This window comes from Populus alba, chromosome 6 (assembly GCF_005239225.2).
Source record: "Populus alba chromosome 6, ASM523922v2, whole genome shotgun sequence".
Classification (NCBI taxonomy): Eukaryota; Viridiplantae; Streptophyta; class Magnoliopsida; order Malpighiales; family Salicaceae; genus Populus; species Populus alba.
The window spans coordinates 21,720,965-21,736,383 of NC_133289.1; the positions used below are offsets into that span (position 1 = coordinate 21,720,965).

At 32.9% G+C, this 15,419-nt stretch overlaps 2 protein-coding genes across 2 annotated transcripts in view; both read left to right on the plus strand.

The window, feature by feature from the left end:
- LOC118030880 (E3 ubiquitin-protein ligase ATL42) overlaps positions 1 to 2,452 on the plus strand; it is a 5,201-nt gene extending 2,749 nt beyond the window's left edge. The window contains exon 3 of the mRNA XM_073409884.1: positions 2,113 to 2,452. Coding sequence (XP_073265985.1) covers positions 2,113 to 2,452 — 340 coding nt within the window. The remainder of the gene's footprint in view (positions 1 to 2,112) is intronic.
- A 4,452-nt stretch (positions 2,453 to 6,904) lies between these two features.
- On the plus strand, positions 6,905 to 8,877 carry LOC118035832 (protein JINGUBANG). Its single transcript, XM_035041482.2, has one exon. It carries the CDS (start codon positions 7,016 to 7,018, stop codon positions 8,453 to 8,455), a length of 1,440 nt encoding a protein of 479 aa, XP_034897373.1. The 5' UTR covers positions 6,905 to 7,015; the 3' UTR covers positions 8,456 to 8,877.
- The last annotated feature ends 6,542 nt before the right edge of the window (positions 8,878 to 15,419 follow it).

A 15,419-nucleotide genomic window follows, 5' to 3' on the forward strand; every position in this document is an offset into this window, starting at 1 on the left:
TGACCGGGTTTTGACGGCCAAATACTCCCTGGCCAGGTTTTATCAACCCGACCCTATTCCAGTCCTGAGTCGACGCAGCACTGCGCCGCGATGGAATCAGGTTTAAATCTATACCTTCAATCAATTTATGCAGCCAATAGTTTGTGAGAAATACCCTCTACTGGCATTGGCACTATACCTATTCAAGAACTCTAATTCTTTTCTAGATACTCTTTATGTTTTTTAAATTACCACATGTCAATCTAATCTCAGTTGGTTAACTTGTTGAATATAATTTTTATTTGCTTTCTGTCCTACGACTTCGGTGTTATCCAGGATCTACAAGCTTTTTTTTTTAGATTCGAGGAAACTCTATCTTCCGGAAAGCACATTTTTGTGGCCAGATGAGTGAGTAAAATAGGATAAAGTGGTCGTAACACCCCAACCGCGGTGCGGGCCACAAAAAAAAAATCCAGGATTGGCTATTCATTTGACCATCAGACGCAGATAAACAAAAAGCTCCATTCAAAATTGCTTCTATCTCGATCAACATCAGATATTTTTTTTTTGCAAGTAAATTCTGTGACACCTTTTTATCTTCAACTTGGCCCTTCGCACACTTCTCAATGTTTGGAATGCTTGCTTATTCAGAATATTCTCTCCTAAAATGAATGTGAGAGCTATTTTCTTAATACTACTTGTCCTCAAAGTCGTTTCTCTTCCAAAATGGGCTAAATCACCTTAATTTTTCGCTCTGGTGCTATGAAGATTGATGCTTCCTCTTGATTTGATACATGGTGAGTTTAGAGACCCTCTCCCATTCCTGGAGCTGGATATAGTACAAGTATGTTATACTATCTTCTTTGATCATCGTACACGCTTTGTTTGTATATTTCATGTGAAGGCTGAATCTGAATAGTGACATCTATTGCTATATTTATTTTTAAATGGTCGAAAAATCAGTCCTTAATATGAGCATAACAAATTTGCGTCTTAATTAGGAGGAGAATATTCCAACACTTAAAAGTTGTTGCATTTTTTAAAAGAAAATGGAATAATTCACCAATACTCTTGCTCACACACTCCTCGACAAAATCAATACAATCCAGACAATAAAATTAGAGATTTTGAAATATTTGAGCGAGGATCCGACACAATTAAATGAGAATCTAAAGTCTAAAATACGGACTATATAAAATAGCTTAACATATGATTTATAAACCTGAATAAGATAAATCTAAATTTAAGTGGGTCTAATTTACGCTAAATTAAGTTAGCATATTAAAACAAAGATAACGAGAGATCTTATTGTTAAATCAAGTTTAATTTTTTCTAGGTGATTTTATAAGTAGTTTTCCCTATAACATATTACTTAATTGCTTATCGAATCACTGAATCTTTGAAAATTAGGGGCTAAGAAGTTGATTTTTGGGCCAATTTTGTTATTTTCATAAGATTTTTGAATTTATTATTTATATTTTAAATTATGTTTTAATTTCCTTATGCTTTCGGCTTTGGGTTGTATTCAAAATACAGCTTTACTTGATCAAAAAGTCTCCATTCTTTTGCTTATATAAATTAGAGGATTTTCTTGGTTCTTTCAAAATTGTCATTATATACAGAAACTTGGACAGTATAGAGTGTGGCTATATCTCTATGAATCGATTACACTTCTCATCATAATTCTTACCCTCTTCTTCCATGTCAAAGCCCAAATCACTTCCCGTTCGGATTCAGCTCCCCTCAAAATTATCAGTCCATCAAAGCCTTCCACTAATCCTCGGGATCCTCTCGCCTATGCTGTTTATAACATTTTGCCTCCTTGCCTACGCAAAATACTGCGGGAGAAACCAAAATAATTTCTTAGGCCGTTATCTCCATCACCAAAACTTTCATGGACTTAGTCGATCAAATTCTAGGTTTTCTGGGATTGGCGAAGAAGTGATCAATTCCATGCCCTTTTTTCAGGTTTTTCTTCACTTAAGGGCTCAAAGAAGGCCTAGAATGTGCAGTTTGCATATCAAAATTTGAAGATTCTGATGTCCTCAGACTGTTGCCAAAGTGCAAGCATGCATTTCACGAGAAGTGCATCGACCAATGGCTAAAAAGTCACTCTAGCTGTCCTCTTTGCAGATACAAGATAGATCCTCAAGATGTCAAGAACTTCACTTACTCAAGAAGTTGGAGCCACTTGCAAAATCCTTCAAATCTAGCAGAGGATCCTAATCTCGAGATCTTTGTCGAAGAGAGCATGATCGTCAAGTTTCATCATGTTTTAACCCCAGGAAGCAGCTTTCAAATTAGCAATGACAGCAGCAAAAAGGAAGAGTTTCTGGTTCAAGCAGGTGGCAACGCTGATGATAACAGGAAACTCTCTCATAAATTCATGCACAAGATCATTATTTCAGATGTTCTTATCAAGAGTCGATGGAGCGATGCTAATTCTTCAGATTTTTTTGTCCCTGAACACTGAGATGCTTGGAGTCATGTCAAGCAAACAGATTTTTCTCCTAAGAAATCAAGTAGTGCAAGATTCCACAGTGGCTTGTCCCAGGGTTGAAAATTTAGAGAAGGTTAAGGATGATACAGAAAGAAAGAGATTGTTCGAGCCTCAGTTGACTACTGTTGACAGAAGTAATTCTGTTCCAAGCTCAAGCTTAAATTCGTCAAAAATGCTTTAATCCTGTGGGTAAAAGGTCAGAGTCTGAGATCACAATTTTTCAAGGTTCAGACAGCTAAGTGCAAGGAACAAAATGAAAGAATCTGCATCCCTAGGGAATGGAGGAAAAGATGAGAGGATCAGGAAGCTTTGGCTGCCAATAGCACGGCGAACAATACAATGGTTTTCCGTTCGAGAAAGAAACTTGCGACAATTTGAGTACGAAAGACAAGCATCAAATGTGTGATTTTCATCTTAGCAGCTTAATTTGTAAATTTTCACGTGTTTCTAATAGCTTTCATGTTATATGATGACCTGAAACCTTGGTGATGACATTGTCACATTTAGCTGTTTGCTAATTATGTTAAATCAAGAAATTTAAAATTTTCGTTCATGCTAATCATCATTGATGTGAAACAGCGCAAAAGTTCTAAATTTCATATTCCTGCAATCCTTAATGGCATTAATTTATTCTCGAAATTCCACATATAATTTTTTGAAAGTCAACAAGCATTATTTTTTGTAGAATAAAGATTAATATATTAATTTAATTGTAACTTATTATTTTCATGAATTACTGTCTAGACCTCTAGTTGGAGCAATAATACGTGCAAATATTCCTTCCCTTTAGCTAAAAACAAGAATAATACGACAAAAGGTACAAAAGCATTGTTATAAAAAAAAAAATTATTGACAAGTACCTGTAAATTATTAATTATTATTATTTCTCTAATTAAAACCTCATTTTCTTATAAAATGCTAAATATTATAAAATAAAATTGTTCAATGCATACATATAATGCAACAAAAATAATACGGCATTAAATCTAAGAAAAAAAAAATTTCTAAGTTTATATATATATCGGTTTGTATATAGCAAAATAAATTAAAATTTTTCTAAGAATAAAAAATTACTTGTATTCAATTGTATTTCTACCATTCTTTTTATTAAAAAAAAAAATGGATGGTACATGTGTAATAAAAATTAATAATTTATTAAATAATTACTTATTTAATAAGTTTCAATATTTAGGAAAAGTAATTAAATTTTCATTGATCGTAGCTAAAAATCGAAACAACAGTGAAGAAAATTGCAAAAATTGTAGGGTCCAGTTCTAACAAGGATTTTAAAATATCCGGCAGGAAAAAAAAAGTTTAACCAGTTTTTTTTTTTCATCTATATCATCTAAGCATATCTCTATGCAGCCCTATAAATTTTTCATGATCCTTCTATTCGAGGATTTTCAACGGTTAGTTATTAGCTATTCTTGCAGCCCTATTAAGTCAATTAATTATACTTTCTTTTTATTTTTTTTTTGCCGACCCAGAATAGATCAATTAATTTAAGTTTGAAACATCTGTTTGTTTGAGAAGTTTTATGTTTAACATTCTCTTGACTATATAAAAAACTAAAAATAACTTGATAATTGAGGAACAAAAGCCAATATAAAAAAAAATATTCTATGGCTTTTGTTTTATTTTGTTACAGGTTGAATCAGGAATCTCAACTTTCTCTTTTAGTATACTGGTGTTGATTTGTATAGGAATCATGAATATATTTCAACTTGGTCCGTTTAATTTTAATTTAGTGTGGGTTTGTTTTGCTTGGCTTAATAGTAAGTTTATATAGGTTTTATTGGTATTTCTTTTTTGTAATTAGACTAATGCCTAAGCTACAATCTATGTAGCTAAAGCTTTGCTCACATTGCTCATGTTTTTTCTTTTTATTATATATTTATTCTTGATTTCACCAAAAAAATAATCAAATTAAAAAAATTAACTTAAAAAAAAAACTCAACACCAACCAATGGACAGGTTTTATAACCAAGTTTAGGTGCATGGATTTGCTTCTAATTTGTATCCATTGTTGACTAACAATAGGGATGATATCTTAACAATTAATATGTCTAAGAATAAAGTTTTGAAGTATTTTATAAAGAATCATCACATGTTTATATTAATATTTTTTTTTCTTTAAGGTTCGGAAGATCCAATACTTGCAAAACAATTTTTTTATGAGATTTAGTAATTTTTTATGATAAAATCAGTAATTTTTAATAAAAAAATACAATAAATAAAAAAATAAGTTTTAGCAAGAGTGTTAAGAGTATTAATAGTGATGGGTCTAGTACCTTACCAGACTTATATACATTTAGGCTTAATAAATAGTTGATTTTAAGGAGATTAAGTTTGACTTCTTACTAAATCCATGTATATTTGAAAGTGGCGCAATAGATAAGCTAAAGGATATTAAGCCTGAAGCATTGTCAAGCCCATATTACATGGGTTTGATATATTGTGGAGAGAGTTATTACTTTGCATTTGATTCTTTTAATTTTGTGTTTTTAAACAAACATGTTAAAAATATATCGACAAATCAAATAGTTTTTTTATAAAAACAGGAAAAATACAATAATATTGATCTCAAGACAAGATTACAACTTTATCCTTGATAATATATAATTCAATTTATAAATTTGTTAAATAAGTACATGAACAATAAAGAACCATATAATAAACTGAGGTCGTAATCGCAAACGTCATGATCAATCTGTTTTTTTATTTATTTTGTTTCCATATTTGCCTTCCATGGTTTGCTGGGCTTCATTAATCTTTAGATGTTCGCTCACTTGTTTAACATGGGCGTACTTTCAAGCCCTAACGCTGGCCTTTGTGTTTGATACATTTATAATTTTATTACAAGCTCTACCACCATCATCAATGAGCTCAGCTGCTTTGTAAGTACACTCCAATGGATCATTTCCATGGATATAAAAACAGCTAAAGGCTGGAATTCAGTTTTCCCAATCCCAAATCTATCACTTTACTCACCACCACCACCGAGCCCTCCCCCTTTTGTTTTCTGCTCGTACAATTCCCGTGCAAACAACCACAACCACCGCCTTAAATTGCCCTTCGTTTTCTCTCTATTTATCACCTAGCTGCTGCTGTACAGACATTAAACAACGCTGGAAATGGAACCTGTGACCGTGGACGATTTGCTTAGGTTGTTTTTTATAAGCCAATAACTAATTAACTGTATTAATAAGGGAAGCTCCGGAGGGCTAAGGATGCCAACTAGCTAGGAGCAGGCTGAGTCCAGGCGATTAGGCAGACAATGCAGCCGAAAGTGCCGAGACAAACAGCAAGCCGAAGAATTACAAAGGTTAAGGCAGGCAAAACTACAGCGAGACTACGCGAGGAATGCCACAATTAACTTCATGGATTTGCTTATATTGAATATTTACGCAGTTGAAATCAAAGGATAATATAATTTATTATAAGTTAAAACCCTTAAAAATAAGAATGTTATGGCTAAAAAAACAACTAAATAGTTAATTTTATTCATCAAAATTTATTTATAAAATATTAAAACTAGAAAATCTTAATAGTACTGAATAGAAGGTAAAATAAAATAAGAAAAACTATTTCTTTTAAATAAATAAAAAAAAACTAAAACAAGTATATTATACTACTGAATAAAAAAAAAATCTTTCAAATGACTAAAATATATATGTATCTCAATCAAATTTCCAAATTATAATCGTACTATATATATTCATCCCTACCTAATAGTTTCACCGAAATAAATGCCAAAATTATGTGCTAATAAATGTGTAACCAATGTAGAGGCCCACTATTTAATGATCTCAACAGTCTTATTTACGCATATGACCATTTCCCACAGTCATAGCCGCTATTTTTTATTTCTTTTTATTAATCAATAAATATTGAAAGAGTACTTGTGTGTTCCTAATTTGATTTAATAGCTAACAATTATTTTTAATTTTTTAAAAATCAAAGAGATAAGTTTAATTATAATATATGAAACTCTATACGAGTTGAATTCAATAAATAAATCTATTTATAAATAATTTAAAACTAGCAATGTCTTGGGAAATAACAAAACGTATTAAAACGATTAGATAATACATTGAGCACCTGCAATGCCTTTTTTTGCTTTGTTGCAGGCTCAACAGATTTTGAGCTACAATTCCTGTTACATAAATATAATTTAAAAAATTGCAGTTGTTAATAATACTCAAAACGGTATCGGATATACAATTTAAGGCAAACATGTTGGCAGCATTCAAATTACAGCGGAAACAGGTTGTTGGATTGATTAAAGGGAGTGCCTGTCCTCCACGTTATTGATTTAGAACTTAATTTATAGATGTCAGTGCTCCCAGTAACTGCTTATAATTGTCTTTGGATGGTTCCATATAAAGAGAAAGAGAGGGAGCAAACTTTGCTGTCCAACCCACTTCACTATCTATCTTCATAAACACACAAGCTCATGTCCTTGAATCTTTAGCTAGAACTCCCTGCCTCCAAGTCTGATAACCAATTTCATCCCTCCTGGAAACACTCTTTGCCATGGATTTCTATGGCAGGAAATCTCTGTTTAGCTTCATAACTGAAGAGAGAAATGCACCGCAAGAACTGAATGACCTAGAGCTTCAATTTAGCCCTCCAAGGCCTGTCAAGAATGCGCCTATTCAATTTAATGGAAGGGTGAATGCACCTATTCAAACTTCAGCTAACATGGCGGCCTATCAAGAAATGAATGACCAGGAGCTTCAGTTTAGCCCTCCAAGGCCTTCTACCACTCATTCCAGCAAGCTCACCCTGTTGCCACCATCTAGCCCAGAATCACCATGGACGCTCTCTCCTCATCGTACCCCATCACCTTCTCTTCTCTACCATTGCATAGCCTCGCTTCATCGACATGAAGGTAATATATACTCTATTGCAGTCTCGAAAGGAATAGTCTTCACCGGCTCTGAAAGCAACCGTATTCGTGCATGGAAGCAGCCGGATTGCATGGAAAGAGGTTATCTCAAGGCGAGATCTGGTGAGATAAGAGCCATTTTAGCTTATGGTAATATTCTTTTCTCTGCACATAAAGACCTTAAAATTCGAGTTTGGAACTTCGCAGTTTCAGATAATTTTAGAGCCAAAAAGGTCCTTACATTACCTAAAAGAAGCTCATTTCTTTTGTTTCCCAGACCTAACACACAACAACACAAGGATTGTGTTTCTTGCCTGGCTTATTATCATGCAGAAGGACTTTTATACACTGGATCATATGACAAAACAGTTAAAGTTTGGAGGGTTTCTGACAAAAAATGTGTAGATTCCTTTGTGGCTCATGAAGATAGTGTCAACGCTTTATTGGTGAACCAGGATGATGGGTGTGTTTTCACTTGCTCTGTTGACGGGTCAGTTAAACTATGGAGGAGAGTATATAGAGAGAATTCTCATACTCTAACCATGACACTGAAATTCCAACAATCACCTGTCAATGCCTTGGCCTTAAGCTCATCTTTCAACAATTGCTTTCTTTACTCAGGGTCATCGGATGGTACCATAAATTTCTGGGAGAAGGAGAAATTTTCTGGAAGGTTTAACCATGGTGGATTCTTACAAGGCCATCGTTTTGCAGTTCTTTGCCTAGTAGCTATAGAGAAGCTGCTATTTAGTGGCTCAGAGGACACAACCATTAGGGTTTGGAGAAGAGAAGAAGGAAGCTATCTTCATGAATGTCTAGCTGTATTAGATGGGCATAGAGGACCAGTGAGGTGCCTGGCTGCTTGTTTGGAGATGGAAAAGGTTGTGATGGGGTTTCTGGTATACAGTGCAAGCTTGGACCAAACTTTCAAGGTATGGAGGGTTAAGGTTTTGCCTGAAGAGAAAAGGTACTTGGATTATAGAGAAGTCAGTGATTCAAGGTCAAAGGTTATGGAATATGAGATGAGTCCTGTTCTGTCTCCTTCATGGGTAAAGAAGAAACTTAAAGGAGACTACTTTCAATAGATCATTCATGGTCATCGTCAAATTAAAGACTGAAAATTATGTTTCAATGTAGAATACTAGAATCTGTATACCTCGCTGCAATTGGAAGTATATATATCGTATTCTGAATATAATATTATATATGCTCTTGCAATTTGTGTGACATATCGCTTTAATTCCTCCAGACGGACCACTGCTTTCTGCACATGTCATTGGCATATATCTTTCTTTTCGATGGAAGACGAGAATTTTTATAAAGTTGGCAACAGTGGATGGAAAACCAGAGAAATTAAAAATGAAGTAAGAAGCCTTGTAGTTAATGGCGCCTCTTACTCCAAGCATAACACCCTCCATGTTTCGTAGCATATCTATACCTCCACCGGTGTAGCTGAACCTCTCATTGTAGCTAGGAATTGATCCAAGTTGATGCTTTCTGAAAGAAAAGACAAAGAACAGGTTGATTTTTTCAAATAAAAATCTGTTCCTAACCTGTCAGAAGAATCATTGCCATACTCTTTTCTAAAATTTACCATAAACCAGGCCTTGAAATAAATCATGTAATGATTGAGGAACAAGCCATAAAAACAATCCCCGATATCTACGGATTCGGCTCTATAATGAGTTGACTCGTTGTAGGTAGCTAGGTCGTTTTCATGAATATCAAATTAAATCCAAAAGATATTATTTTGGGACTTTTTGTTTTTTTTTCCTAGTTGTTTTTATATTCTTTTTCTAATTAGTTTTAATTATTTAGATTGGTTTAGCCATTCTTTAAAGAGTTTTGTCATTTATTTTCAGAACAAATTTAAAAATTATTGAATTTTGGCATACATCAAAACATATTTTCCTCTGTAATCTAGGACTGTAATCTTAATTCTTGAAAAATTCTAATTTTTTTTCACTATATAAAAATTGATAAAAATCAAAGAAAATGCTAATAAAAAATATTTTATGGTGGTGCGAGTTAATTTCTTACAACTCATACTAAGGAAAAAAAATTGAAAAATCATCCACAGAATTTACAACGGAAGGAATATTCCATCAACAATTTCAATTTTTAAAAAATTTTATTTCGTCAGTCATTTCTACTGCCAGTGAAATAAAAAAAAAAAAAAAAAAAAGCCAACAAGCTACTTTTGTCCTGTATTTTTTTTATTTTAAAAATATTTTTAAAAAATTAATTTTTTTTTATTTTTTTATTTTAAATTAATATGTTTTAGTGTTTTTAAATCATTTTGATACGTTATTATCAAAAGTAATTTTTAAAAATATATTATTTTATTATATTTATAAATAAAAAATATTTTTTTAAAAAAATTATTACCATACATCTAAACACACATAAAATGCGACCAGTATATATAAAGTGCAATACTGCCATAATCGTGGTAGGTTCGAGACACATGAAAACTTGGAATATATAGACGTAGATGCCTTGCTTCGGTGTGTGTATTAATTATATCCCTTGGTCCTACAGAACACACCACCTAAAAACCATAGTTTTGAAATCCGGACCGGCCCAGCGGGTCGACCCGGGACCCGGCCGACCCAGGCCTGGGACCGGTCCGGGTCTGAGTAAAAACCCGCCTAGAAGTTGGCCGGCAAAACCCGGTTGACCTAGCGGGTTGACCCGGAATCCGGGCAACCTAGGCAAACTCGGTTGAGACCCGGTCTCTCTTTTTTTTTTTTTTTTTACAGAAGCATTAAACTACATCGTTTTGGCCTTTTAAAAGGCCAAAACGATGAAGACAAATAAATGCAGATCTCTAGGAGAGAAACAAGCTACGAAAGATGCATTGAGTTGTGGAGCTAAGGAAGTGCAGTTATTGTGACTACTCGTTTAGGAACTATGACTGAAAAAATGGCCACAAATCCTGTTCAACATATGGAAACATTTTCGGATGAGGATTCCTGGCTTTTATTTAAGCAGCTTGCATTTGGTATGAGAAGGAGAGAGGACAAAAGAGTATGGTCACTTGGAAAACATTGGAGCAGCGATAGTTAACAAGTGTAGCGGAGTTCCGTTGGCTATAAGAGCAGTCGGAAGCTGATGTGCTAGAAGAAAATTAAAAGGGAGTGGCTATCTGTTAAAGAAAGTGAGATTTTGGGATCTGCCAAATGAAGGAAGCCATATATTACCTGCCTTAAGTTTGAGTTATATGAATCTAAAGCCAGCTGTGATGCAAACACAACATCTGGGGATGATATTTTTTTTCTTTTTTTTTTGTTGACCCGGATCAACCCATCTGACCCGTGACCCGGTCATTAGACCGGGTTGATTACCAGATCGGGTTTTAAAACTATGCTAAAAACTAGTTTTATGGGGTCCTGTAAATGGATGCAGATGTCTGCAAATTGTGAGCCATCAAATTCACCTGCATTGTACAGTTTGTGACAGCTCGCTCTGCTTGCATTTTCATTAATTTCTTGATCACCATGAGTCCTCTCATATATATTATACTCAGTTGATGTGCTGTTTTCTCTGTAACCACAACTGTTTTTTGGCAAGCATTTAATTTCTCTTTTTCCTGTTGATGGAGGGGGGGGGGGACATGAATGAATTATATGTAAGATACTACTAAATACAACAAAGACAAATACATAAACAATATATGTTTTCTCTCTCTCTCTCTTTTTTATATATATACACACACTAGTCATTTCACCTTCGCTTTTGTAATGAGTTATAATTATTTTTTTAAAAAAATATCAAATATATAATTTGCTTTAAAGTATTTTTTAAAATGAAAAATTCTAAGTGTAAATAGAAAAGTTGATATAATCATCTAATTAAAGAAATTAATAACCATTTATGAAAAAAAATTACTAACAATAACCAATAAACAAACTTCAAAAATAAATTGATAAACAGGTTTCTTCAGAGTATTCCTTTACATAAAAAATTCAAAGTGTAAATAAAAAGTCTATGCAATCATCTACTTAAATAAATTGATAACTATTTATGTAAATAAAAAAAATTATTAACAATAACCAAGAAACAAACTGAAAAAATGAGACATTCACTCTATTGTGTTTACTAAACTTATTTATTTAAATAAATAAAAGACAAATCCATAAAAAAAAAAAAAAAAACTCATGACTTAAACGATAAATAAAAATGAAACTAACTCAATAAACTTATATCATAAAAAAATATCATACAAGGCCCGAAAACATTAGCAAAATATAAGGAATTGACATCTTGAGCGAAACCAACATCCAACTCAGGTCAACAAATCAAACATATGATCTAGAACATGAAATTGAGATGACCTCATAAATAGAAAATAAAAAAAATCAGCAAAAAAAAATTTGAAAAAAAATGATTAAAAAAAAGAACAAAGTCAACTTAGACTAATTATCTTTTAGATCTATGACTCGGGTCATGAGACCAGGGTGACTCTATTAAAAGCAAACCCAAAAAATACTAATAAGCAAGATTCTTAATCAAACAAATATTAAAATATGAAATAAAAAAAAAGAGTCAATAAAAATTGTCGCACCCGACATCGCGGCGGCTCTAAAAATAATTCTCTAATTATGGAAAAAAGAACAGATTTCTGGCATCATGTTCTTTTAGGAAAAAATATCTTGTTTGAGGAGTCGTCACCTAGTATTATGGTCACTAGGAACCCTAACTGGTCAACAGAGATTCTATGGCTCGGGACTGGTTACGTAAAAGGGAAGATATTATCACCCCTTAAACGTTCTTCCTAAAACAGATTACATTGCTGGTTTTGTCTTAAATTGTTAAATGTTTATTAGTTTATGCTATGATGATTTGTTTATAATATTCCCGACTCTGGCATCAGTGAATATTCGAGCTCGAATAATTCTAACTCTGGCGTTGGTAATAATTTGTAGCTACGAAAAAAATTAGATCAATATTTTTATTCCCTACTTTAGCGCCTATGAATAAATAAATAAAAATAAATTTATTTTTACGAATGCACATATATTTTTTTTTATTTTTTTGGGGCTGGGCCCAGCTCAGCCCACATGGGCTGGGCTAGACCCAGGCAGCCCAGCCCGGTCACTGGCCCAAGCCAGTGACCCGGCTGGGCAAAAATCAAAGAAAAACATGCATGAACAGATAGAGGAATTAAGGGAAATGAATTAAAATCCAAAGTAAACAGTAACCGGTGAATTAAAATGAAAAGCGGGAAGGAGAAGCTTACTTACCTGGTAGCTCTGAAAATACCGCAACAATGGTTCTAGTCACAGTGGTTTTCCTCTGCTTATGTTCTTCCCTTCTGCATGTATCCTCCTTCCTTTTATGCTTCTTCCTCTGGTTTTGGAAGCTGGTGCTGGAGAAGAGGCAGTCGATGGTGACGCTGGTCCTCTCTTCGTTTTTTAAGCTTCTTCCTCTGGTTTTGTTTGCGTTTTTCTTCTCTGGTTTCTCGTCTGCTCACTGTCTATGTGTTCTGAAGACGAAGGCGAAGCTGGGGTACGTTGGCTTTTTGTTCTCTTCCCCTGTTTCTGTCTCGTTTGCTTCTCCAGTCGTCTCCTCTGTTCTCCGTTTCTTTTTTTTCTTTTCGTCCCTGTCTTTCTTCGTCCCCTGTTCTAGGTCTGCTCTTCTATCAGTTTTTTTTTCTTTTGTTTACCCCTTTTCGGTCACTCACTCTCCAGTTTCTCTTCTCTTTTTTTTTCGGTCCTGTGATTCCTCCCCCCTGTCTCTGGTTTTTTCACTGTCTTTTTTTTCCTGCCGATCGTGGCTTTTCTTCTCCCCGGTTTTTCCCCTGCAGTCCTCTGTTTTTCTTTTTCTTCCTCCTGCGCTCTCTCATCTTCTCTGGCTTTATAGCCAGAGAATGCCAAGCATCTCCACTATTGAAACGGCTTCACAGCCATTACTGCCAGAAACGGCTCCTGAGGAGGAAGACGAAGAACGCGATTGACAAATTCTAAAACGGCGCCGTTTGTGTGATGGGAATATCCATTTTCAATCTGGTCACTGACGTTCTGAAATCATGTAATCAAGTCCCTAGGTAAATTGTAATTGGACCCTTGCATTTCGGCGCCATTTTCAATCTGGTCCTAGGATTTTAAATTTTGTAATTTCGACCCCCATTAAACTCCAAACTTTGATATTTCTTCAATTAAGTCCCTGATTTCATTAATTTAATTAAATCCAAAGTCCAATTAAGTCTAAAAACTTTCAAATTCTCTAATTAAAAACCCTTAATTGGATTAATTAAATTGATTACAAGCTCAATTAAGTCTCAAAACTTATCAATTCTCCAATTAAACCCTTAATTGGATTAATTAAATTAATTCCAAGCTTAATTAGATTAATTCCAAAGTTGAATTAAACCCCAAAACTTCCAATCATGTTGCTCTTAACCCAAATTTAAATTTATTCTTCATTTATTTCATTTTACTTGTTTTTCCATCATTATTATTATTATTATTTTCATCATCATCATTTTTTTATCATTTTTAGTAAATAAAATAATAATAATAATTAAAATAAAATGGTCAAAAATTAGGTTATAACAAAAAATAACAATTAAAAGAATCAAGACTAAATTCGACATAAACATAAATGCTTAGGGTTGGAATTGAAAAACAAAACAAAGCAATTAAGAAAATGATTCGAAACCAAAGAATAAAAATGAATCAAATGAGGACCAAATTCAATAAAAAAAAAATCAAACCACCAGGGATGAAATCAAAAATAAAATCTGATTAGAAATAATCAATGTAAATAAAATAATTGCAATTAAAAGAAAAGGTATTGAATTAAAAGAAAAAATATTATTGAAGGGCTAGTATAATCACTAGAAGGACGTCGAGACGCAATCCATTAATGCGGTGGAATCACATATTCAACCGCTGAAGTCATCGGCACGCGTCGCTTGAAGCAGTGGGAGCGGGCGACACGTGTTTAAGGCACACATCAACACTTTTTCTCTCTTTTTTTATTTGGTCAAAAAACAAAATGCCCTTTAGTAGCAAACAATAAATAACAAAAAAAACCATTATGAAATTAAAATCAAGCACTTGAAATCAAGGTTAAAAATTTGAATGGCATAGGTAATAGAGCAATCACATTGTTTATTAACTTGTAGGAAAAAGAAATTTCTCTTAAGACTTAAACAACAATAACATTATAAAAAAAAACATTGTTAAAATTAAAATCAAATTCCCATTTGAAGCTAAGGCTAACAAACTTTAATGGTAATTGGTAATGGTAGTATATTCTTAAATTGTTTATTAAAAAATCAAAATTAATATTAAGGCTCCTAGATCAATGATTTTGCCTTTATCTTCTTTGTATTTATGGGGGTGCTTTGGTCTTTTCTAACTAGATCATTGGTCATTAAAAGATTGTTTGGACGCCGTATTCTAAATCTTTTTATATATTTTTTTGCATAGTAAAATAGTGTTTTTACCTCCCCGATATCAACCAAAATTTAGAGTTATTGTCGAAGAGCTTGTTTGACTTTTCATAATTTTTTAAAACAAAAAAAATACTTTTTTAAGTCCCAAAAATAATAAAACATCGGCTTGTTGGACAAGGGTATTTTTAGTGATTTTCACTTCTTAAAGTATAAGTTAAAATATATATTTGAAAATCACAACCTTAAAAAAATGACAACACAATTAGGGTTTGCATTTAGGGAAATTTTTTTATAATTTCACAAGATTTTTTTCAGTAATCATTTAGGTGTTTATGGAGGCGTTTATTTATTTTTTACGATGACTTTTTTATATCTTTTTTAAAAAGCTTCTGAACATTGCTAATCACACACAAGCCATTGGGCATTTTTGTTGTATTTGTTTTTTTTTTTTTTTTTTCAATTTGACCGTTTTTATTATTTTGATTTGTTGTTTTCTTTGGTTAAAGTTGTTTTTTTCAATTCAATTTAATAACTTAATTGAAATTTTTTTTTTGCTCTCTAATTAAATTTTTTTTTTTTATTTTTATTTGCACCCTCATTTTCTTAATTAATTTTTTTAGACTCTTTTATGTAAATTGATTTTG

Excerpts from the sequence above, each read along its gene's own strand:
- LOC118035832 (XM_035041482.2), top strand. The coding sequence starts at position 7,016 with ATGGATTTCTATGGCAGGAAATCTCTGTTTAGCTTCATAACTGAAGAG.